This window comes from Lupinus angustifolius, chromosome LG03 (assembly GCF_001865875.1).
Source record: "Lupinus angustifolius cultivar Tanjil chromosome LG03, LupAngTanjil_v1.0, whole genome shotgun sequence".
NCBI classification, from domain to species: domain Eukaryota; kingdom Viridiplantae; phylum Streptophyta; class Magnoliopsida; order Fabales; family Fabaceae; genus Lupinus; species Lupinus angustifolius.
The window spans coordinates 9,313,476-9,339,706 of record NC_032011.1 but is presented as its reverse complement, the minus strand read 5'-3'; the positions used below and the strand labels follow the sequence as shown (position 1 = coordinate 9,339,706).

The 26,231-nt window shown below is 34.3% G+C and overlaps 1 protein-coding gene across 1 annotated transcript; it reads left to right on the top strand.

Annotated features, from left to right (window-relative positions):
- Positions 586–4,007, top strand: LOC109343329 (cellulose synthase A catalytic subunit 1 [UDP-forming]-like). The gene is made up of 7 exons (XM_019581571.1): positions 586–756; positions 1,227–1,407; positions 1,492–1,670; positions 2,608–2,725; positions 3,246–3,426; positions 3,559–3,715; positions 3,939–4,007. Exons 1-7 carry the CDS (start codon positions 676–678, stop codon positions 3,996–3,998), a joined length of 957 nt encoding a protein of 318 aa, XP_019437116.1. The 5' UTR covers positions 586–675; the 3' UTR covers positions 3,999–4,007.

Sequence of the window (26,231 nt, the reverse complement as noted above, 5' to 3'; positions counted from 1 at the left end):
ACCTTATTTTAGAATCAAATAATAATGAAATTATAAATTTATGGATGATATTTTTGATTAATGATATATTACTAACTATATCATGTTATGTATGTGTAAAAACAAATGTTGAGAAAGTTGAGCAAGATGTTAAGTAGATGACCCATATTAAGTTTATCTGATTTAAACCGTTAAACCGTATGGTCTGACCGTATGATTTTATATATAATTAATAATTTTTAACAATATGAATGCACTGTTAACAAATATGGTTTTAACCATGCGAATGCACGAGCAATATACATATTCTTAATCATAAATGCACATGTAATATGTGTTCTTAATCATGTGGCAAAAACTATCGTCTCGTGCAAATGCACGGGTAACTTGCTAGTTATATAGGTTATTTACACTTGTGCATTACTGAAGACACGTGGTCGTGTTTCCCTAAACTCAAATCTGACGCAGGATAATCAACGGTTTAAGGTCCTCCACGATCTCACATATCATTATCAACCTTTAATTAATTATAAAGACTCCGTATGGCTGACATTCCTGCACGATCGTCACTTTTTCACCGTCAGATATAAAATAATCTAACGGTTACGAATTGTGCATTAGAACAGCAGAACGTGGGCAGCGGAACATTCAACGACTGAAGAGAGACATAGAAAGTTGAGTTGGAGAAGAAGGAAGATGAAGCAAAGTGGAGGAATGGGAAATGGGTCTCAGGAAAGGAACCAACTTGTTCGAGCTTGTCATGGTTCAGATAGTGGGGTTGTTTTTTTATGACTTACCCTTTTGTCTTAACACACTTCTATGTACAATGTTATTTATTTTATTTTTACATTGCCTTCTGATTTTGGTCTTGGAATTTTGTTTTTATCCTTGAAATGGAGTTGGGGATGCAAGTTTTAGTTTATTATCATACATGAGTGCCTTGTTTTTTCATCCTTATGTTGCTGTTCTTCTTGGGTCCTATCCTTAGTTTATTATCTATTTGACTGATTCGTTTCTGTTCATGGTTTGAATCTGATGTTTCTCTTAACGGTGAGTTCATGAATTGAATTAGTTGCTTCAGTTTATTTTTTATTTTTTTACAATTTAATGTTTTGAGAATTCGAGTTCATTAATTTTGTGTGGATTTGGCATGTCATTTTCATTTATTATGCTGTGAGAAATTGATCTGTGTAGATTTTATATTTTATTGTATAATTCTAATTCTAACTTGTATAATTCCTATACAGTCTAATAAACCCTTGAAGAATTTGAATGGTCAAGTTTGTGAAATATGTGGTGATACTGTTGGATTTACAACCACTGGTGATGTGTTTGTTGATTGTCAAGAGTGTGGCTTCCCACTTTGCCATAATTGCTATGAATATGAACTGAAAAATGGGAACCAATCTTGCCCCAAGAGTCACAAAGGTTAGCTTCTGTATGTATGTTGCTGTTTTTGCGGGTCTCATCCTTATCAGAATTTGTAATAAACAAGATGACTCCGGATTTCAGTGATTCCTCAATTGGAGGGAGATGATGATGACGATGATGTTGATAATCCAGAGAATGAGGCCAGTTATGGACAAGGAAATACTAAGGCAGGGCTGCAGTGGGAAGAAGAAGCTGACCTATCTTCATCTTCTGGACATGATTCTCAACAACCAAAATCCCATGTCACAAATGGGCAGCTGGTAATGTATTGAACTTATTTTTGTGACTCTTAACTTGAGAAAACTGATGAGTTTTACAGCAAAAATGGGTCAACTTAGTTATCAACTTAATTGGTCAAAACTTCCTCTGACTCAGTTGCATTTACACAAACATGAGTGAACTTTGAAAATTATGAAAATTTTGAAGATCTTGCTCTCCTTTTTCTTTCTTGACATTGTGATTTGCCTGCGTAGTCATGTTGCTTGATTAGACATTGAATATGAATGTGGCATTTAGTTGTTTCAAAGTTTGTTATGCATTTTGGTTATGGATGTTAACATAAGCATTCTTTTGATGGACACTAACATTTATAATGTTGGCTAACTTAACAAGTTTATGATTCAAGTGTACCCACTCTCCAAAAGTTTACTTAAATAGCCTTGGGAGTTTCAAAACTTTGCTCTTTACTTGTCAAATGTTGTCAGCGTTCTTTAATCTTTATCTGCGATGTAAAATTGGGATCTCCTGTTTAAACTTTTAAAATTATATTTTATAGATTCTGGTGTAAAGAAGAAAGCTCAACTCAAAATGTCAAAATTTGAGATTTTAATTAAATTTGGTTCAAAGCAAACAGTCAATTTTCTTCTCAAAATTATCAGAAATCTTATTATTCTGGGGTTCTGAACTTCTGATTATTGTAAATATCTTATATGTGATATTTTCAATAAAAAATGATTTTTATAAAGAAATAATCCCAAATTGGCCCTTGATCAACCATAAAAAATGTCCAAATGAACTTCTTTTTCATTTTTAATTGTCTGCAATCAGTACTATATATGTTCGACAGGTAAGAGTATATACTACATAAGTTTACTTGTAGGCTTTGTTGACAACCAGTTGGCAAATAATTCTGTGTTCAAACTGGGATTCTTCATTTTGCAATAATATTAACTAATAATGAGTGCTTTATATGGTCAGATGTCTGGTAAGATTGCATGTGCTACTCATAAAAATCAATCTCTGCGAGCCACATGTAGTCCTTTGTCTCCATCTGGAAGGGTTCACTCACTTCCTTATATTGATCCAAAGCAACCAGGTATGTAGTTTACTTGATGCCATTGTTGCATATCACCTACTATGGATATTATTGATTCTAAGTTCAATATATCCTTATTATTTTAGTTCTAGCAAGAGTTGTTTACCCAACAACGGACTTGAAATTCTAATTTTCATTTCCTTAAATATTGAAATAATGGACGGAAGTCTTTTTTTATTTATCAGAAGCTCCTAGTATTGTTTTATAGAATACCTATACTTAAACTAATTAAAATTAAATTTTCGAAGATTCTTTTTCAATGTCTGAACTCTAAGTCATGAATTATTAAGAGTGTAATATTTTATTAAAATATTACACTTGGTATATAGGCTTTATGGTATTGAATATTTCCTATTCTGTACCCAGTCTTATTATCCTGAAATCTACTTCATCGAAACAGCTCCTTAAGTCAATTTGTCATCGTTGTCTGTTGTTTTCATAAACTTGAATAAAATGATTATCTTGATTCCCCAGATAATTTACTGGGGGTTTGAACTTCATTGAAATTGGCATAATCCAGGTCTTGAGAGTGATGAGGAGATCAGAAGAGTGCCAGAGATAGGGGGTGAATTTTCTGGAACATCAGCTGCTCGCCCAGAAACTGGTTCAACCGTGGCTCCTGAAAGTGTTCACGGTACAAGTGATGGTCAGAGGAAGAGAGGGAGAAACCCAGCTGACAAAGAAAGCAAGCGATTAAAGAGGTATGAATTTAATTAAGCTTTGTTTTGTCCGGCATCTACTAAAAGCCTAATGGTACTTTCTTGTCCCTTTTCCTTGGGATAGATGCATTGAAATTATTTTGTAACTTTGGTGGGGTGTGAAAATGGAAATAGGCTACTGAGGAACAGAGTTTCAGCTCAGCAAGCAAGGGAGAGGAAAAAGGCTTACTTGAATGATTTGGAAACTAAAGTCAAAGACTTGGAGAAGAAGAATTCCGAGCTCAAAGAGAGACTATCTACTGTGCAGAATGAGAATCAAATGCTAAGACAAGTATGCTAATTTTTCAAATTCAATTACCATGTTTTCATCATCATCATCATAATGTTTTACATGTTATCTAAATCATCAATTCCTCATGATGTTTTACATGCTCTATGGTCTGCACGAGCTTATTGCTAATTTGATACTGTTTTGCTTTTCTTCCGCCTCTGATAAGTGCAGTTAACCATCATATTTCATAGTTTATGTATTCTGTATTATTGTTCTTTTGCAGATACTGAAAAACACAACAGCTAGTAGGAGAGGGAGCAATAGTGGTGCCAATGCTGAATGAACTTGATGAGAAAAATGGATTACCAGATAAAGTTTTAGGTATTGTAGATGTAGAGTGTGAAAGTGGGAGACGAGAGTAAACTAGCAAGAAAGGGAAAAGTAATAGTGAAAAATTAGTTTTGATAATTCTTTCATGGTGTTCGGTTGTAATATTATGCACTATGCTTACTATCACTATACAGATTTATACATAGTCTTTATATCATCCACCATTCATTTGGATTACTTTTTTGAAGTGACAATGATGATTAAATATGAATGATGGATTATGTAAAGTCAGTATATATAACTTATAAACTGTAGGCATGTATATTTTTTCTCTATTGTTATTTGATGTGAATTTCATCGTTTTAGCTCGTTTTCTTAATCACTCCCCCTTCCCAATTTTGCTTATTTATTGTAGTGAGGTATTGAGTTTCTTATACGAGTATTGGGGATTGGTAAAATGTCTCAATTCAGTATGGTTGAGGTTGATTTCTCGCAATCTATATGGTGTTGATAAAAAAAACAGAGAAGGTTAACCAAGGAATACACAATAATGACGTGGGGGTATATGTAAGTCGGTTAGAAAATGTTATTTGGAGGTCATTATTTATAGCTTTTTGAGGTGTTATATCACAATTAGGATTCATTGCCTCATAATTCATGTCTTTCATAATTTATATTTGTGATTTATGAGTGTGTACATTTTTTTATGGCTACATCAGGAGATTGAAAGAGACAAGGCTAACCTTGTTGCCAAAGGGTTCACTCCGAAAGAAAATAGGACATCGACTACACTAAGACTTTCTTTCCGCTTTCTAAGAAGAACTCACTTAGGATAATATAAGTCTTGGTGGCTCATTTTAAAGCTTCACCAACCAGATGGATGTGAAGATGGCTTTCTTTAAAGGGTATCTACCAGTTCAATACTAAAGTTTACCATCTGACTTGTACATCCATTTTTTTCTTTTCGAGCCATGAACCGTTCTCTTGAACTTTTCTCTACTTCATAATCCCCGACCTAGCTAATATCGGTGAGCCTCTCCTTCTTTAGCTGCCTTTTTGGGGTGAAACCAAATCTCGACCATGTTTTTTGCTTTGACACTGTTCGGAAGATATTTCCATGTCGGCATCCACGTCATTCCCTGTATTGTATAACGGGAATGTAGCCAACCAGGGTAAGTAACCCTTGTAGAGTCGAGGTATAAAAGTATTTATCTTGGTGACTACAAGCATTATTTTAGGTCCTATCATAGATTAAATTAATTTTCTTAAAAGCGGTATTTAAATTTACAGTTATGTTGTATTTATTGATCCTTATATGGCTTGGACATGTGTGAAGAAGATTGATAGAGTCTCTTGTATATCAAATAAAGGTTAATTCAATTTCTAGGGAAAGTAAGGTCAAGAAAAACCATCGGCGAAATGATTAAGGAAAATTTAGAGATTAATGTTTTATCGATAGACATGATTTATGATTGAACATTATGGTAGAGTTTGACCTATGTAGTTGATTTGACATAGTAAAATAAAAACTTAATTGTTTTCAATTGTAGAAATTTGTGAGAAATGTAGTTGGAATTATGATCTTGATGCTGACGTAGAGACCTCTAGAATTGTGATATTGCAAGTTTCAAATTAGAGAATGTAATTTAACACATTGGATGAAAGTGTATTTTTTTGAGATGGTTATTGTTAATGTTGTTATATTAGTGATGTGAACCTTTTTGGAAGGTTCTTGAAATGATCTATCTTGGTTGGTGTATGACCAAGATCACGGTTTGTTGAGCCCTTTATGATTGAGTAAGTAGCGGAATTGAATAAGTAAAGATAAAAGAAGATGATTTAGACTTAGAGTGATAGGGCGCCACAAGAACTTGGTTCTTGATAAGAACTTTTAATCTTAGTTCAGTTAAGAAGGTTTGAAGAATGCACAATGCTCCCACAAGAATAATCATTAATTCAATAATGAAATTCAACTTAACTTTTTTATTGCATAAGCACACACATACATATATAAGGCAAGCTAACATGGCTCCCATGTGAAATCAAAGAAAAGACAAGACATTAATGCCCCAATTCATGGTGATCCAACATAGGATACCTTTGACTCATGATCCTATTCGTAAACATGTCTAAATTCGGCTAGAACTAATAAGACATGATTATTCGCTACTTTATTACATTGAAGGAAAAAAATAAAGAAAAGAACATAGGATTCTTGTTGTAGGTTGAAATCCCATAGCTTGATGACTTGGTTGGCCTATGATTCCATTCCTTATTGATGCCACAGCTAAGTCTTGATCACATGGTGAATTCGTGCCTTAACTCACCCTTAAAGGCTCCACGATTTAGAATGAATGTTGGAGACATAGGATTCTTCTCCAAGTGAAACCGACGGCTAGAGAAATAACTTCATTTGAACACATGGTGAAAATAGAAGTTAATTCCTTCTTTAATTGAGTCCACGACCACACATTGATGAGCATAAGATTGTTCTTCAAGAGTAGAATTTTCCTCGCCCATGAGATGTTATTTTGTGAGAAAAATGACTTAGGATTCTGTTTGGTTCTTTAAGACAAACAAGGTCAGGCTCCAACGGTTAAGTTATGATGTAATTCCATCATTAATGTGTCATTTAGGCCTCCAACGACCACTTTCAAGTTTCCCATGAGAATTCTTCCATCAACAGCTCCGGAAACCTTTGTTTACCAGCCAAGAATTAATAAGCATGATGAGAATACCGTTGGTTCAAGTTTATGAGAAGTTGTCTCAAGCATTGAAGTGTTGGTTACAATTTAATGCTTATTCAAGGCTCAACGAGCCAATTTAAAATCTGCAACTTATTTCTGGGCATAAATTAAAAATAAAAATATATTAAAATATGTTAAATGTAGGTTCAAGGGCCCACACATTTATTATGGAAAATAAAAATGACCCACACTAAGTGTTGGCTATGCCTGACTTGGTCAGGCCAACGCCCATCACCAAACTTGGCATACTAGGCGTAAGTGCCTCGGTCAGAAATCCTAGCCAAGCTAGATTGACCCAACGTCTGATGTGCCAAACACAATGCCTCGGTCAGATACCCTTGATGCGCCTTGGCATGTGTCTCGGTAATTGGACGAGCCATGGCCCATGCCTCAGTTAGAATCAGCGCCTAGTGTGCTAGGCCCCGTGCTACGGTTAGTTCCAGCACCTTGGCCTTGGCTTGCGTCATGCGCTACCTGGTCCACTATAGCTCGGTCAGCACCATGCTCCATGATGCAATTGAGCATCTTGGCACCACCTTGGGCTAACTTTGGCACCATCATAATTCAATCCTATGAGTTGTCCTAGGGCATTTTGCGCCCTTTTTGCCTGTGCCCTTGTCATTGGGCCACCATAATTAAGCTTGATTTCATTGGGTATTGCATCATCCCCTCCTTCTTGAAAATATTTCGACCTCAAAATTTGTTCTCCATCACCTAAATCAAAAGGAGACAAATCAACAACATTGAATGTAACACTTATATTACCATACTAACCCGGAAGTTAAAGCTTGTAGGCATTATCATGGATTTTTGCTTGATCACACTCCTTAGTGAATACAACTTGGTTAACCATGCCATCCATCAATCATATCTCAATGAAAGTAAGAACGGTTTTGGCCTCCAAAGGGTCCTCAACCATCTTAACAACTCCAAGTTCCTGAAATTTTTTAGAGATAAAATTTGGCAGAATGATGTTAGTTGTAAAACAAAAGAGTGATTATGAGTACTTCTTTGTAAGAGCAACACTCTTTTCTTCCACCTTTTTCATGACAAAAAGTGGTTTCCTCTCCCTCTTTTTTCATAGGACTTTGTTTTTCACTCTCTTTTGTTTTTCTCTCTTTTTATTTCCTTTCCATCTCTATTTTTTTCCAATACTCTCTTGTCTTCAACAACTTGCTCCGGAGACAATGGTGAAAGTATCACTGTCCTTTTTTGGTGCATGAATGTGTACTTGTTGGTACGACCATCATATTTAGCTTCTTCATCATATTGCCATGGACGACCTAGTAACAAATCACTAGCCTCCATATCTAAAATATTGCATATCATAGAATCTTCACAGTTCCCAATTGAAAAAGGAACTTCAGCCTGTTTGTCCACAAGCATTTCTCCCACCTCACTCAACTATTGTAACCAGTATGGAGTGAGTTGTGCTTTAGTCTCAAGATTAAGCTTTGATACTAATCTTGTACCAACCACATTTGTGCAACTTCCACTATTAATAATAAAAAAACAAACCTTACCACCAACTAAACACCTTGTATGAAAGATGTCCCCTCTTTGATTTACCTCATGGTCCTTGATTCGGCTTCCCAAGAGCCTCCACACCATTAGCAAATCTCTTTCAGGAATAATGGCATCCTCTGATAGGATTGATTAGTGTATTTCACCGCTTATACAAGGGTCTTGAAAAGAAGCAAGAATCGACTAGGACAGAATCGTGAGTAGGTGGGGTATCCGAAAGAGGCGAGAGAAGGTCAAACTGTATTGCTTGGCTTAGAGTTCAAGAAAGCAGCATTTGTAGAAGTGTCAAATTGGAAGCTTGTTTGTAATTGACGATTAAAGTTTCTAGTGAAGAAAAATCTCCGAAACCAAACAGGAGGACTAGATGTAGTTTGCACGTGGACCTACAAACGAACCAGGATAAAATTCCCTTATCTCATTTATTTATTTTACGTCTTTACATTCTTTAAATTTTTTATAGATTAGTTTTAATAATTCATTACTTGCTCATTAATTGATAACTACGTGGAGCATTCTGTGAAACTGTTCTGTTTCTGTAAAGATTCAATTTCTGGGATATTGGCTGTGAAATAACTATTTTCAAGAATATCAAGAACTTCCAGGATAATCGATTAAGATTGACATTAACCGATTATGACATTACTATCTTTAAAAGATTAAAAACCTTGATAATCGTTTATACCTTGAGGATGAGAAGAACACCTTGAAGAACTTGAAGTCAAAGAAAGTATACATTGTATGTGATGTTCCCGATGAAGTATCGACTTTAAGCACATCAAATGAAGATGAGACAACAAAACTATGTCTTATGGATCACACACCACACTCCACAAACTTATCATATCAAGAAGAGTCTAGTGATGTACAATCCCTTCATTCTAGTTCATGTTCGGATAGTTCTGAAAACATGCCTGATTATGATGAACTGTATGTTGCTTTTGTCGAATTGCATGAGGAACTTAAGAAACTTGCTAGGATAAGTGTAGATCGAAAAAGGGTAATATTCTTGCATGAAAAGAAAATAATTGAAATGCGGACTTTGATTGATGAACTTAAACATGAAAATGAAACCCTAGATCTTAGGTGCAAAAAAGTAAATGACAAAAGGTAAATGTTAGTTGTGGAAAATAAATGACAGAAAGTAAAAGTTAGTAGTTAGATCACTCATTATCACTGTGTATATTTCCTTTTCATAAAGATACAATTTATGAATTAAATTGCACCTTGATTCAAGGTTTCTTTCTTTGTCAACAAATAAAATTTATTTGATAACACTTTATTATTTTACATTTGTATCTCTTTCAAGATTCAATTGTAGTGTACTATAGGGTTATGTCGAACCACAAGGAATTGCCTAATATAACATTATTATAAACATGTTATATCACTAATAAAGTTTGAACATATTTTTGGTTTGATTTTGTTCAAGAAATTTTAACATGTAAACAAATAATATGCACAAATTCTTGAGGAGAAAATTTAGTTTGAATGATGGAAATATTTCTTAACATGTTTCTATGAATTTTTTTAATGAAAGTTATGTGTTATAGATTGGTTATTCCAAACACCAGTTCATAAAATTTCCCCCAGTCCCCCGGTGAGAAATAGTGATTTTCAAACCTTGAAAAATACACTATCAATATAAAACTGCCATTCGACGAAATAAGTTGTCACGCCTTATTTTAGGCTCCATAAACATTGATTAGCCTTGGTAACAAGTTGCTTAAAATGGATAATTTGATTTGGCAAATGAACTAAGGTGTATTCCTACTTTTTAGTTCGTTCGTCAAGACTTTAAAAAAAAGCATTTTGGATCTTGAAATCAAGTTTTAGGTGATGAAGCTAAAACTGCATTAAGCACTTTCTAAAGAATTGAAATTGCCAAAGTAATAACTTAAACATAGTTCATTATAATGAAACAAGAAATATTAGTGAGCCAAAATTCGACTAAAATTTAGGAGCATTAGCCATCTTAATCCAAAGATTTAAGATGCTTTACCATGCACAAATAAGTTTGAAAAATGGATTTTTATATTTCATTTGATTACTCCTTCTCCTCTTGAATTAAGGAGAAACTATAAAATAAACTTACCTAAACTACTTTGGAGTAGAAATTCTCCAAGAAATTACAAAGAAGAAAGTATTGAAGAAGAGAATTTCGGATGTGAGTTGTGAATGTGAGAATGTATATGTAAAATGGAATTCCATGAATGCCTTGAAGTTCCTCCTATTTATAGGAGTTTTCTACCACCGCTAAGCTGCTCAATTCCACCACCAAGCTGCTGGCCAAACCCTTCAGCATGGGTTTGGTCACTTGGCCAAGCAGCTTAGTCACTTGCTCGGGGCTGAGTCACCCAAGCTATTGTGAGCTACTTGCCCAGCTATTGTGATCTACCTCTGAAAAGCCTATGGAGGCTACTTGGAGTGAGGTCATGCATGATTGCATGGATGCTTAGTGGCTAAGTCAACTTGACTAACTTGTTGAGTGCACACCGCCAAGCTCCTATGTGGTACCACTAAGCTGCCTGCTTGAGAAGGTTGGCTTGTGTCGGGCTTGTGTATGCTTGTGCCAGGCTTGTGTACACATAATGCTTCAAACATGAAATGTATACTTTTTTTCATTAAAAATGTGCAACAATTTACCTAAGAAAATATGTTTTTAGTCAAAAAGACTTTTTGCACACAAGTTCAAAATTGGAACTTAAAGGGGTGAGTGTTTCACTCAAGTTTTCAACCATTTGATTGTAGTAATTTGAACTTGTTCTGTGTCTCACCTATTCCCTTAAATTTCATAATCAATCAAAGATCACTAAGGTCTTGTTTTCGGTTGTAATGAGGCTTGGTTTGGATAATCATGGTTTTTCTAGATAATCAAGTTAAGTTAAAAAAATGCGAGCATTTTGAATTTTTTTCTCAATGAAGCACTTCACTCTACTTTTTCCATAATTTTCTTCTCCAACCTCTTAGCTTTTGAACCTTGGCTTTTCTTTGTATTTCTCAATCTCTTTTATTTTTCACTTTCTTTTACAACTTTTTGTTGTTTTTGTAAAGAGATTGAGAAAAAAAAATTCTTTTTGTTTTTAAGAAGCCAAGTCCACCAATTTTCCCGAACTTGATTCTTTCAAACACCCTTTAAAAATTAATGCTCTCTTTTAGAACATTGTTTTCAATTTCAGTTTCATGGGATAATTTGAAAAAATGTTTTACTTTTTTTGGCTCAAAGGGGCTTATCAGAGGATGATCCTAATTTTTGGTTTGACTATTTGGCCTTTTGGTTCAACTAAAGAAATAACATGCATTGATCAATTCCTATCAATCTTATGCAATTAAGAGATTTAAAGACTCAAACAAGTTTAATTAGACAAATCAAATGGTTATTTCACTTTGATCCTCACGTGTTTGGCTCACTCCCTCACTTGGCTTAGATTTACACTTCTTGATTTAAAAAAATGTTTGTAAAGATCATGTTACACAAATTTAAATTCCATTTGGGAAAATTATCAAGTTATGATATTATGTGATGTTTTCACAAATTTTTTAGCATATATCTCATTTTTCTCAATAAAAGCTTAAGTCAAGATATGCTTAGCAATTTCTATCATGTAATCATGCCACGGTGTTTTATTTAGCCACTTTGAATTCGGTTTTGAAATTCTTTTTAGAGTTTATGGACAACTAAATTACTTTTTAAATAACTATACAATCTTATATACACTATTAAATTTCTTTAAAAAATTTCATATGCATTAAACCATGTTCCCCCTCTTTAAATGATGGCTTGTCCTCAAGCCAATGAAAATATTGGTTTGAAGGAGATGTTTGATGCATATGAAATTTTCTAAAGAATACATATTACTTCTAAACACAAACTTGATTAAACACAAAACATAACATAAATTAAAAACATAGTAGCAACTTAAAACAACATACCAAATATTGAAAGTGAAAAATAAAGATAATTAACTTGGAAATTCATGTAAGGAAAAAGAGAAAACCGGAAAGACCTTTCTCAATCTTCATCTTCCTCCCACTCTTCCTCCTCACTTTTGTCTTGTGATCTTCCTTCGGGCACTTAGTGCTTGCCACAAATTCCTCATAGGATCCTCCTTCGGGCACTTAGTGATCTTCCTTCGGTTCCTCGATAGCATGCCTTTTCTTGTAGGTTTTGAATTTGTTGCTCTTGTATTAAGGCGTCTATCTTGGAAGTTACTGTCTTTCCATGAGTTATTTGTTGATTTTGGCCCAATTTGCCAAAAAAATTTCTAAGCTCAGTCCGAGCTCGTGAGATGCTTTTCTCTTTATAGTAAGTTATTACATATGATGCATTGATTTCAGTCTTCAAGGTCGTGACCTCCTTGTAAGGTCCGAGTAAAAGTTGATACTTGCAAAGGTTAGTGATCAATGAAGGCAGAATCGTTGAAAAACACCCCTCGTGATGCAATCATGAATAACATCAGAGATGACTGCAACAATGTCAATGGAGTCTTCATCATATATAGAACTGATGAGCTTTGCCTTGAGGATTGTCAAAGTAGAGACATGTGAGGAAGGCCATATGTTGGACAACACAAAAATGGCACAAATTTGTGAAATTTGGGTCATACAAAATCTGAAAATTGGCCCACTTTGATTGAGATCCAAGCCTTCCAAACATAATCTTTTTCTGACATAAGCTTCATCATGTCCTTCACCTTCCTCCAAATAGGCAGCACTTAACTTCAATTGATAGGTGCACAAATCATGATCATTTGTTGGTGATGGGTTCCATGGGTTGCCCAAGTAGTCATTTATCATGTACATGTCATAATAAAATTGGGTCCCATTCACCCATGTATACCGATTCATCCTTGCCTCACTTGAAAGAATGGAGTTGGCATAAAATTGTTTCACCACATCCAATGAGAACATCGTTTTGGGTTGAGCAAGCTTTTGCCAACCGTACCTCTCTACTATGAAAGTGAAGCCTCCAAACTCATCTTCATCCAAGTTGACAATTTTCTCCAAATTGGTTGCACTTTTTAGAGTTATTTCCTTGAACTTTTTCTTGGCATCCTTTGAAGCAAATTTGGCGCTTTTATCTTCCTTAGAGATTTTCTTTTATCTCCTCGATGAACTCCTACAAAATTTGATAATTGCAACAAAATATTTTTTCCAAACCAAGGAGTTAGTTATTAAAATCAAGATTTGAAATTGTTTAGATCATGCAACTTAATTTTTCATTTTTGCTTCAAATTTGTTACTTTGAGAACATTTTCATTCACGGCCGATTCCCTTAAGGTTGTCACAAAGTAAACAAAATATAAAAAATGTGATGCCTCATTCAAAAGTGCACAAGTTTCAAAAAAGTAGTCAAGTTTGACTATTCAATGATGTTTCTATTGTTGTTGATTTTTGAAAAAAGTTTCATGCCAATTTTCATCTATAGCATTCGACCATCATGCCAATTTTTGAAAATTATTGCAAAGAAATTCATGACTTTAAATTTTTGCTCATGATTCCATTATATCTCATTCTTTTTGGTTGAACCTTTTTGAAAATGTTTCCACTTAACCAAAACAGCCCCCTTTTCACACAATTTGTTTTCATAAAAGTTTTGGATGGCATGTTGGTCCAAAGATATGTGTTTCAACCAAAAAGACTATGATAGAAAATTGAAAGTGCAAAGTGTCAAGGATAGAACTAGCGATTCTTTGCCTATGTTTTGATGAAGACAAGGTTCTATTAAAGCTTGAAGATGGCTCAACAATCAACATGTCTTATGCTCATTTGGTCATATCTAGACTAGGACATAATTTGAGTCAATATTCTAAGTAGTCTAGGATGTGTGCCGTAATAAGTGGGTATAGGTTAGGTGAACCTAGGTGCTAGTCTCTCAAGCCATCTTAATTGTCATATCATATCCATGAGACATATCATCTAGTTAATTGTATGTTCATGCATTAATCATACATGTTATATGTGCATATTAGGCATAATATAATTGCTAGAACATGTATATAATTTGTGCATAACGTATGACAAGTTTACCTTTTGAAACATGTACTTTAATGTGCCAGTTAATCGATTTACGTGGTGACATAATCGATTAACTCAACTACTTCTTTGTTAAATCAGTGCTTTCTATTACAACTATTTTCTGTGTCATTCTATTGCATGGTTAATCGATTAACGGGCAGCCTTAATCGATTAACAGGTCTGTTATTTGTTATAACTGATTTCTGTTTTATCCGTTTAACTGTTTGCAACAAATCTAAATGCCAAAACTACTTGCTATAAATAAGTGGCAACGTTCATAAAACCATAGCATTGCATTCTATTGTATATGGCTATTTAGAAAAGCATTTTGCATATTGTTTACTGTTTTTGCAAGAGAGATTGCATGTGTGAGAAGAGAGTTATTATGCTAATCTGATTTCTGGTTTTTGCATACAGTTCTACATACTTTTATGCTCATTCTTATCTTGCTCACATGTTCATGTATTAGATAGATTCTTAGAGAGACTCTCTGATTTATGTTTTGATTAAGTAACATGATTCTTTATGGCTTGAGTGATTAGTGAGTGGGTTAGTCTTTAAGTCTTTTCTTGTTATATTCCATGCATCATCGTGCTTAGTATACCTTACTGTTTAACCTATTTTTGTGTATTTCTGGATTAGTCTCTTGGTGTCAGATCACCATAGAGATTGAGGTTCTTCACTAAGGCTAGGAGGTCTTGATTTGAGGACAAGAATCTTGGCTGGGCCTATTTCGTGACAAAGGTTTTCTCAGGCGAAGGGTAGAGTCAAACCAAGGATTTAGGGGTCCTAGATTTCAAGAAAGAAGCGTCCTAGGTGCTTGTAATTGAATTGGTGTGTGTATTCATAATTTAACTCAATATTGTGAAGAAGAAAATCTCCCTAGATCAGAAGGGGAGGCCTGGATGTAGTTTGCCGTGGACCACAAACGAACTAGGATAAAAATCCTTTTGTGCACTCGTTTTCTCTATGAATCTTCTTTAAAGTTTTTTGCTGTTATAAATTGAATCTGTAACTAGTATTCTGGATATTTGTTTACTACCATATGCTTATTATTCGTTCGTAAAAATATATGTATTATCTCTGTTCAATTGTGTTTAAATAACTGTGCAATCTGCCTGCCTAATCATTTTGTTATGTACATTAGTTAATCGATTAAGGCGTGTTGTTAATCGATTAACTGGATTGTTTCCAGCAGTTTCATTTTGGTTCAAGAAGCGGTGATTGTTAACCGCTACACCTATTCAACCCCCCCTTCTAGGTGTTCCTAGTCCACTGATACCTAACAAGTTTTAGAACTGTTTTCAAGTTTTTCATGATCTAGATTTCTTTCATTTGAAGGTGTGAGCATGAGATATGTCAAGGAATTTTTCTTTTGTTTTAATCATGAACAAACAAATCTATTCAAGTTCAAACATAATCAACAAGCATATACACATCTCAACAAAATGGTGACTTTTTGAAACTTTTTGTGTTGGGTTTTCTAAAAAAATATTTTCATTTGTTCATAAAAACATACTCCCAAACAAGAAGCTTCAATAAGGAAGAAACAAACATGAAAAGGTAATGGGAAGTGAGAAATGAGATACTTACATGATGGTGAAGAACTTGAGAGTTTTTAGGCAAAATGAAAGCTATGTGATTTTGAATTTTTTTGAAAATGACTTGGTGCTTTCAAAATCAGAACATTGAGGGGTTTAAAAAGAGTGAGAATCTTTGGTGAAAAGTTTGATTTATTCAAGAGGTATGAGGATAAGGAAAATCCTCTTTTGAGGGGATTTTTGTCCCCTTGGCCACATGGCCTGCATCAGACAGGCGCTGAGCGCCAGGTCACCCACGCTGGGTGGTGGGTCTTTGGTCAAGGCTTGACCAAATTGGTTGAGTTATGGCCATGACTTAGCCTTGGTTTGGGCCCTTTTTTGAGTTTTTTCAAGATTTTGACTTGGCCCAATAAGCCATTATAGAATTTTATATTTTCCCATTCTTTTTGAAAATTTTATGATTTATTTCCTAAAACTCAAAAAAATTTATTTTCGAAGAAAAGGTTAATTTTTATTTTGATTATGAAAATTGTTCTTCTTTTTGTCATAAAAATAAAAAAATATATAAAAGAAAAATATGAAGGGAAAACATAGTATATAGATTCAAAATGTATTGGGTTGCCTCCCAGCAAGCGCTCTTTTAACGTCAATAGCTTGATGCATGTTACCTACATAACTAGAATTCAGCATCTTCTGATTTTCAGCTATTTATTTGGCCAGCTGCCCAATTTGAATTTCCATATTTCATAGAGATGCATCAGTATTTTTCTAGTTGGACATAGTCATTTGCATGAATTGATATAGCGTGTCCCCCAATTTAACATTTTTGTCCTGTGTTGGGTGTTGGTACTGATTATTCCTTGGGTTGGATTGTCTTGCCTTCAAGGCTGATTCCTCTAAAATTGATTATTACCCCCTTGAGGATAATTATTTTGAAAGTTCTGTCTTGGAGGATTGCCTACAAAGTAAACTTCCTCATTTTGACAATGGCCTTTTTTCATGTTCATCAACACAATTGTCACACCGGTAAACTTGCTTTTTCGAAGATTCTCGTAGTTGCCTAGGCAGATCACTAAACTTCTGGTTCACTTCATTTAGCTGTTGTTGAAGCAGTTTATGTTGAGCAAACATAGCATCCGTTGAGCTCAATTCAAGAATCCCACCTCTCCTTGGTGGTGGTCCTCTTTGGTGCTGACTTTTCTAGTCAGTTAAAGCCATGGATTCAATTATATCAATAGCTTCAAGCATAGGTTTTGTCAATCAATTTAGAATCCATTTGTGCTATTGTTGCATTCCATCAATGAATATATGGATTTGAGTTTGTACATCAAATCCATGATTTGGGCATTTTTTAGCATAGATTTGAATCTATCCCAAGATTTGCAAAGACATTCCCTAGCAGGTTGAACAAAGGTGGATATAGCTGTCTTCAGATCCATAAACTTTCCTTGCGGGAAGTATTTGCTCATAAATTTTTCTTCCACCAGGTTCCAGTCATTCTTAATATGTGGAGGCAGATCCAAAAACCGTTCCTTAACTTTCCCTATCAGAGTTAAAGGGAAAAGCCTTAGAAAACTATTTTCGTCTTCTGTTTCTGATATTCCAGCAGTACGAACCAACTTGTAAAAATTTGTGAGATGGTTGTATGGATCTTCATGTTCCAAACTAACAAATGGATGACATACATCCGCTGTACCAATCCATACTTAATTCGGGAGTCCTTTGGGTACCAGCTGGTCTCCCGATCCTTATCATATTTCTAGGCGAGAAACTAACTACCAACATTTGGTTGGTTTTCTACCCTTGATCCTTCAGCGGTCTATTGATTATTGGCCATTGATTCTGATGGTTTCTTGGCCTTCCTTTGGGCTTTCTTTTTCTTTCATAGAGTTTTTTCAAGTTCTGGATCGAAAGAAAATTCAACATGTTTTTTTCCTACAATGCATGCACCAAAGGAAATGTTTCTGTTTTTTCACAAGAAAGTTAGTGATTAAGAATAGACAACATTTATAATTTACATTGTTTATACAAATTCAGATTAATTTGTACAAAAAAGTAAAGAAAAAGATTTTTATACAAGATTATTAATAATATAGCATAGTAAATAATAATTTCTATTATTTAGCAATTCCTCGGCAGCGGCGCCAATTTTATAAAAGTGTTTTCTGTCGAGGAACAAAACATGTTCCCAATCAATTTATATAGTTACTGGTTTATTCTTTGCTCGCCATCTCGGCGTTGTTGGAAATAATTTCCAACGCCGGTATAATGGTTTCAAGAATATTCCATTTGATCAAAAAATTAGTTTTATTGAATTATTAACAAGTTCATACCATCTCGTTTTTGTGGAATAAATTCCAACACCGATTTAATGGTATGAATTTAGAAAATTAACACAAGTGATAATGAGTTATATTTATTAATTTAGTGACTTTATTTATTTAGTCCCTTTTCGGGTTCTTCTTAAGCATACCATAAAGGTCGGTCTCATTTTATTAAGTTAACCATACCATTTCTTACGAAAGGTTGGTATCAAAGAATAACAAAATGAACAAAAAAATAAAGTTAGAAGTTAACTGTACCACTTCTTTAGAAGGGTTTGTACAAAGAATACAAAATAAAACAATAAATAAATGTTTAGTTCAGAAAAGTAAATGGCAGAAGGTAAATGTTAGTTGCAGAAAATAAATGACATAAAGTAAAAGTTAGTAGTTAGATCACACATTGACTTTGTATTTTTCCTTCTCACAAAGATACAATTTATGAATTAAATTGTACTTTGATTCAAGGTTTCTTACTTTGTCAACAAATAAAAGTTATTTAATAACACTTTATTATTTTAAATTTGTATCTGTTTCAAGATTCAATTGTAGTATGGTATAGGGTTATGTCGAACCACAAGGAATTTCCTAATAGAACATTATTATAAACATCTTATATCACTAATAAAGTTTGAACAATTTTTTGGTTTGATTTTGTTCATGAAATTTTAACAAGTAAACAAATAAACATAAACAACTAATATACACAAATTCTTGTGGAGAAAATTTAGTTTGAATGATGGAATTATTTCTTAACATATTTCTATGAAAAATATTTATGAAAGTTATGCGTTATACGTTGGTTATTCCAAACATCAGTTCATAAAATTTCCCCCAACCCCCCAGCGAGAAAAAGTGATTTTCAAACCTTGCATAATACACTAATAAATAGAAAACTACCAGTTGACGAAATAAGTTGTCACACCTTTTTTCAGGCTCCGTAAACATTGATTAGCCTTGGTTACAACTTGCTTAAAATGGATGCTTTGATTTGGGAAATGAACTAAGGTGTATGCCTACTTTTTAGTTCATTTGTCAAGACTTTAAAAAGAAGCATTTTGGATCTTGAAATCAAGTTTTAGGTGACCAGGCTAAAACTGCATTAAGCACTTTCTAAAGAATTGAAATTGCCAAAGTAATAACTTAAACATAGTTCATTAAAATGAAACAAGAAATTACAAGAAATATTAGTGAGCCAAAATTCAACTAAAATTTAGGAGCATTAGCTATCTTAATCCAAGGATTTAAGACACTTTACCATGCAGAAATGAGATTGCAAAATGGATTTTTACGTCTCATTTGCTTACTCCTACTCCTCTTGAATTAAGGAGAAACTAGAAAATAAACTTACCTAAACTACTTTGGAGTAGAAATTCTCCAAGAAATTACAAAGAAGAATGTGTAGAAGAAGAGAATTTCGAATGTGAGTTGTGAATGTGAGAATGTATGTGTAAAATGGAATGCCTTGAATACCTTAAAGTGCCTCCTATTTATAGGTGTTTTCTGCCACCGTCAAGCTGCTCAATTCCACTGCCAAGTTGCTGACCAAACCCTTCAGCATGGGTTTGGTCACTTGGCCAAGCAGTTAGTTACCTGCTTGGGGCTGAGTCACCCAAGCTATTGTGAGCTACTTGCCCAACTATTGTGAGCTACCTTTGAAATGCCTATGGAGACTACTTGGAGTGAGGTCATGCATGATGTCATGGTTGCTTGGTGGATAAGTCAACTTGACCAACTTGCTAAGTGCACACCGCCAAGCTCCTATGTGGCACCGCTAAGCTGCTTTCTTGAGCAGATTTGACTGTGCTGATGGTGATGTGGCTTGGTGCTTGCTGATCTGGCCAGGTGTGTGGTTCCAAGCTAGGCGGTCTAGGTGCTCCGCTAAGCTTCCTACTTAAGCAAGTTGGTTTGTGCCAGGCTTGTGTTCTAACCGTGCTAGGTTGAGTCTGACCATGCCAGGTCCAAGTCAGCTAGGCGTGGGTTTGGTCCAAGCTAAGTTGTTTAGTGAGCATCTTCATGTTGACTCCATGCTTTCCACATAGGCCAAATTTTGTTGAGTCAGACTTAAGGCTAAGCACATAGCTTGCCACGTCAAGCTTAAGCTTGTCATGTGTGGATCATGTTGGCCTATTTTGAGCACTTTGCTTGCACTTAATTTTTTCTTCTCTTTTCCATCTAAATCCTACAAAAAAAAAGAAATACACAAAGCACATATACAAGATCGTGATATTTTATCCAAAAAGTGTTGAATTAAGTTGGTTTTCTCAATTTTGGCAAGGGTAAGTGCCATAAAAAGTTTATGAAATTTAGGCATTTTTGGCACTTATCACGTATAGTGGGTTGACATAATTTAGAAGTAGAGCAATCACACGAGGCACATGCATAGATAAGATCAAGAGTTTCATTTTCAAGTTTAAGCTCATTTAATTCCTTTTGCATTTCAATTATTTTATTTTCATGCAAGGAGACTAATCATCCATAGCATCGGAAAACTCTTTCGACAAATTTCAAAGAAACATAGGAGATTTCGCTCAGAGAATTCTTAAAAAATATGAAAATTTGAAACTAAGATTCTGAACCAATGAGAAGAAAAATATTTTTATACACAACAATTTTCTATTTGATCTAATCGATTAACTAAACTAGTAATCGATTATCGACAAGCTAAAAACATGATATCTGATAGATATAATCAATTATTACTTTTGGTAATCGATTATTGATGCCGAAAGATCAAAATCTTTAGCTACTTGAACTCTGAATAGTCGATTATTATTGCAATACCTAATCGATTATCAGATTCCATGACTAGATAATTGATTATCACTTCATGTTAATTGATTAAAGAGTTGAAGAGTAGTTTCTTTAATGTGAAAATGAACCTCCTACATGATGTATGTGTCTGTAATGCATGATTTCAAAATATGTACTATTTTATGCAATAAAATCATGTATGATCAATGCAATGCATGAACACTATCTAATCATGTGTGGATGAATGAAATGTCTCATTTTAAGTAAGCCATTTTTAGGCCTTTGGAGACTTTCATTCTAGGTTCACCTAACCTAGACTCATCTAAGCAATCATCTTAGGACTTCTATAAACCATAAAAGGTTTTCCTAAATCTATGATGACCTTGAGTCTTGGCATGTTGCTTGTAAAGTTGTCTTCATCTTCAAGTTTTCATATAGTCTTTGTCTTCATCAAAACTAAGTGAGTCAATCACAATTGCAAACTTTGACTCATATTGCAATTTCAATCTCTCGCTTTGTTATGATGACAAACTTTGAAGAATTTCACTCGTTTGATAAGCTTGATGACAATCAACTTCATGTTTTGCTACCGTTGTGAAAATGTAGGTGCTGCTCCCCCTCACTTTGTTCTGTCCCCCTCAATCCATGCATGAGGTAGTGTGGGTAGCACAAATCATTCTCCTCCTTTACTTAGGTTTGTAGAACCATAAAAAATACAACCTACAAATTTCAAACAACACTTTCTTCCCCTTTGGCATGATAAAAAAGTAATGACATAGTATGAATAATATGGCCAAAAGTAAGGAAAGATTTTAACAATAGTATACTGACTTAATCAAATCAGAAGATGTATGATTGATCAAACCGTGAGTAAGATCTTGCTCATGACCTTGGCACAATTTTGATGAAGACACCAACATCACATAAAGAAGAAAAGGAAGAATACTTATGAAGACAATGAAGATAAAGCTTCAAGGAATTTAGAGTCTAAGTCTATAGGTACTTCTATTCATATACTCTATCATATACAATTAGTAGTAATGCTCAAGAATATTTTAAAAATAAAATTGAAAAATACAAGTATAAATGAAAACAATTTTCAAAATACTATGTAACAAGTTATTGGATCTAAGTACAGGTTACCAGAATTAAGTAACAGGTTACATGAGTTACCCAAAAAAAACTGAACATGGTAATTGATTACTTCTTGTGAGTAACCGATTACAATGTTGGACAGTATGTTTGAGTAATCAATTACACTCTTTGAGTAACCGATTACACAATGTAAAAATCAATTACTCAGTTTGGCAGTATGTTTGAGTAATCGATTACACTCTTTGAGTAATCAATTACATAGTGTAATAATCAATTACTCAATTGGACAAAATGTTTGGGTAATCGATTACGTTGATGCTGTAATCGATTACTGAGAGTTGTTACACAAGATTTTCAGATTCAAACTGCACAACTTTCACCCCAAACAAAATGGTTTCATTCCAATCAATTCCTACCTTTTCATAGAGGTGTTATGGCTGGTTGGAAAGCGTATTTAAAGGCATTGAAACTCATAATTCATTGACACAACTCATGTACACAATCTAAATTTTATGAAACACTTTTTCTACAACTTGTTCTTAACTTTCAAATTAAATTTTCTGAAGTTTCTTTAAGAGAAGTTTTCAAAGCTTTTCAAACCTTTTGAGCATTAGTACTAAATGTATAAAATGTTACCGAAATGCAAGAGATTATAGTGTTCAAATCTTATAAAGGCAATCCTTGCCTTTGTTAAAGTTTTCTTCATTAAATTTGCTAATACTTTCTTTCACATAGGTGTAATAAGAAAAGGGATAGAGTCACTTTGAAAGGTTTTTTTCCAAAGAGTGACATAGGTATTGGAGAGTGAGTATGGTACAAGGAAGTCTTGGGGTAAGAATTTGTAATTACTACTTGAAAGTGCAAAGTGTCAAGGATAGCACTAGCATGTCTTTGCCTATGTTTTGATGAAGACAAGGTTCTAACAAATCTTGAAGATGGCTCAACAATCAACAAGCCTTATGCTCATTTGGTCATATCTAGACTAGGGTGTAAGTTGAGTCTATAATCTAAGTAGTCTGGGATGTGTGTCGTAGTAAGTGAGTATAGGTTAGGTGAACCTAGATGCTAGTCTCTTAAGCCATCTTAATTGTCATATCATATTCATGAGACATATCATCTAGTTAATTGTATGTTCATGCATCTATCATACATGTTATATATGCATATTAGGCATAATATATTTGGTAAAACATGTATATATATTGTGCATAACATATGAGAAGTTTACCATTTGAAACATATGCATAAATTTTCCAGTTAATCAATTAACGTGGTAACTTAATCGATTAACTCAACTTCTTTTATTTTAAATGTGTGTTTTTTGTTTCAACTGAATTCTGTGTCATTCTGTTGCCCCGTTAATCAATTAAAGAGAAGCCTTAATCGATTAATTAGTCTGTTATGTGTTATAACTGAAATCTGTTTTAACTGTTTTGCAACGAATGTAACTACCTATTCTCTATCCTATAAATACAAGGCATTGTTCAGAAAACCATAGCATTTCATTCTATTGTATAGGGCTGTTTAGAAAGCCAAAAATCTTATGGACCGATGATTCACGCCAAGAACATCATTACCTCGGCCCTATCCTACGATGAATTCTTTCGGGTGTCTCAATGTCAAAGTGCCAAGGAAATGTGGGACACTTTACAAGTGACTCACGAAGGCACTAGCGAAGTCCAGCGCGCCCGGCTAAATGCGCTAACTGACGAATACGAATTATTTCATATGCTACCGAGTGAATCAATCGGCGATATGCAAAAACGATTCACTCATTATTAACCATCTTATCGCTTTAGATAAGGTGTTCACCAAAGGAGATCTCACTAATAAAGTCTTATGTTGTCTTGACAGGAGATGGCAACCTAAAGTAATAGCAATCATGGAGTCCAAGGATCTAGACTCCATGCCTTTGGCAACACTCTTTTGAAAGCTTCAAGAGCATGAGATGGAGCTTGGGCGTTTGACAATGCATGAGGAGTCCGATCATAAAAAGAAGGAAATATCTCTCAAAGCTTCAACATCACAACCCATTGAAGAGATAGATAATGTCGACTCCGATGTAGACATTGACGAGGAAAAACTTAACCTCCTAGTACGAAAATTTGGAAATTTCTTGAAGAAGAAAGGAGGACTTAGACGATTCCAAAAGAAAGAAGCGCGTGAATCAACAAAGAAAGGCAAGATAAAGGAGCGATTCACTTGCCATGAATGTGGTAAGCCAGGACACATGAAGTATTAGTGCCCCATTTACCTGAAGAGAGTTGATTCAGAGAAGAGCACTCCCCAAGAATTCAAGTCAAAGAAAGCATACATCGTCTGGGATGTACCGGAGGAAGAAACAACATCAAGCACCTCAGATGAAGAGGAGACTGCAAAGCTGTGCTTAATGGATATCCCTCATATGAAATATTATATAGTGCTTATGTTGAGATGAATGAAGAACTTAAAAAATTAGCAAAATTTAGTAACGAGAGAAAAAGAATAATTTTGCTAAACCAACAAAAAATAATTCAATTATAGAAAGAATTAGATGAATTAAAATTGGAATGAGAAACATTAGATCTAATTTTTTCACGCGCTTCATGCGATTGCTCGAATAATAATTTATGTCAAAATACTACTTGTGAGTCTTGCAAGGATTTGAAAAACAAAAATTTTAAACTGAATGAAAAACTCGCAAAACTCACAAATAGTAAAAACCAATTAGACACTCTGCTTAGCAAAACAAGAAACGTTGGTGACCATACTGGATTAGGATATGTTACCCCATGCCATAAAAATAGACCATATAGGAGACCTCTACCACGCCAATTTAAAAATTCAAATAAGAAAAATAGAGTTCCTACATGCAATTATTGTGGCACATATGGGCGTACATCTCATTCCTACTACATCAGGAGATATGGGATACCCAGTGGTGTTTACGCTTGGGTAAGAAAGGGAGATAACTCCCTAGTCACTAACAAAAAAGGACCCAACATAATTTGGGTACCTGAGTCTAGCAGGTGATCTATATTGCAGGTATGTCATCGAACACACAGAGAAAATTGGTATCTTGATAGCAGCTGTTCGAGACATATGACTGGGGACAAGTCAAAATTCCTGGACTTGTCGTTGAAAGAAAAGGGATTCCTTACCTATGGAGACAATAACAAAGGAAAAATCTTTGGCACCGGGAAGATTGGCAACTCAACCCACACAATAATTGAGAACGTTCTCTACGTAGAAGGTTTAGAACACAATTTATTGAGTATAAGCCAATTATACGACAAAGGAAATATCGTGTCTTTTGATTCTGACTGTTGTATCATTTGTGATGAATTATCTAATAACGTTAAGTTTGTCGGGTATCGAGTAAATAATATTTACATGGTTAATCTGGAGGATGTCACTTCTCTTTTTTCAAAATGTATTATTTCAAAAGAATATGACAACTGGCTTTGGCATAGACGCGTCGCTCACAAACATGTGAAGCATTTAGAAAAAATATCGAAAAATAATTTAGTAATCGGTCTTCCAAAACTCGATTTTAAAACTCAAGATTCTTGTGACTTGTGTCAGAAATGTAAACAAGTCAGGAATTCTTTTAATAAAAATAATGTGATATCCACTACTAGACCATTGGAGCTTCTCCATATGGACTTGTTTGGACCATCACAAATTATGAGCTTTGGTGGAAGCTATTAGGCCTTAGTTATTGTCGATGATTTTTCTAAATTCACTTGGACTTTATTTTTAGCATCAAAGAGTGATGCTTATAAATCTTTTAAATATCTAGACAAGCAAATCCAAAACCAGTCTAACCTAAAGATTATTAACATTCGATCCGACCATGGCGGAGAATTCGAAAATCATAAATTTAATAAGTTCTGCAGTAAACATGGTATTATGCATCAGTTCTCAGCTCCACGTACCCCTCAACAAAATGGAGTTGTTGAGAGGAAAAATAGAGTTCTAGAAGAACTCGCAAGGACTATGCTAAATGAAAGCAAGGTCCCAAAGTATTTCTAGGCTGATGCAGTTCACACAGCATGTTATGTAATAAAAAGAATATTACTCAGACCTACTTCTTCAAAAACACCTTATGAAAATTTTAAAGGTCAAAAACCAAATATTGCTCATCTTCATGCGTTCGGTTGCAAATGTTTTATTTTGAATAATTGAAAAAGAATTTTAGGAAAATTTGACTCGAAAGCTGATGAGGGCATATTTTTAGGATATTCATTACATAGCAAGGCATTCCGTG

Excerpts from the sequence above, each read along its gene's own strand:
- LOC109343329 (XM_019581571.1), top strand. The coding sequence starts at position 676 with ATGAAGCAAAGTGGAGGAATGGGAAATGGGTCTCAGGAAAGGAACCAA. Across the intron at positions 757-1,226 it reads GTCATGGTTCAGATAGTGGG|TCTAATAAACCCTTGAAGAA; the intron begins GTTGTTTTTTTA and ends ATTCCTATACAG. Across the intron at positions 1,671-2,607 it reads ATGTCACAAATGGGCAGCTG|ATGTCTGGTAAGATTGCATG; the intron begins GTAATGTATTGA and ends TTATATGGTCAG.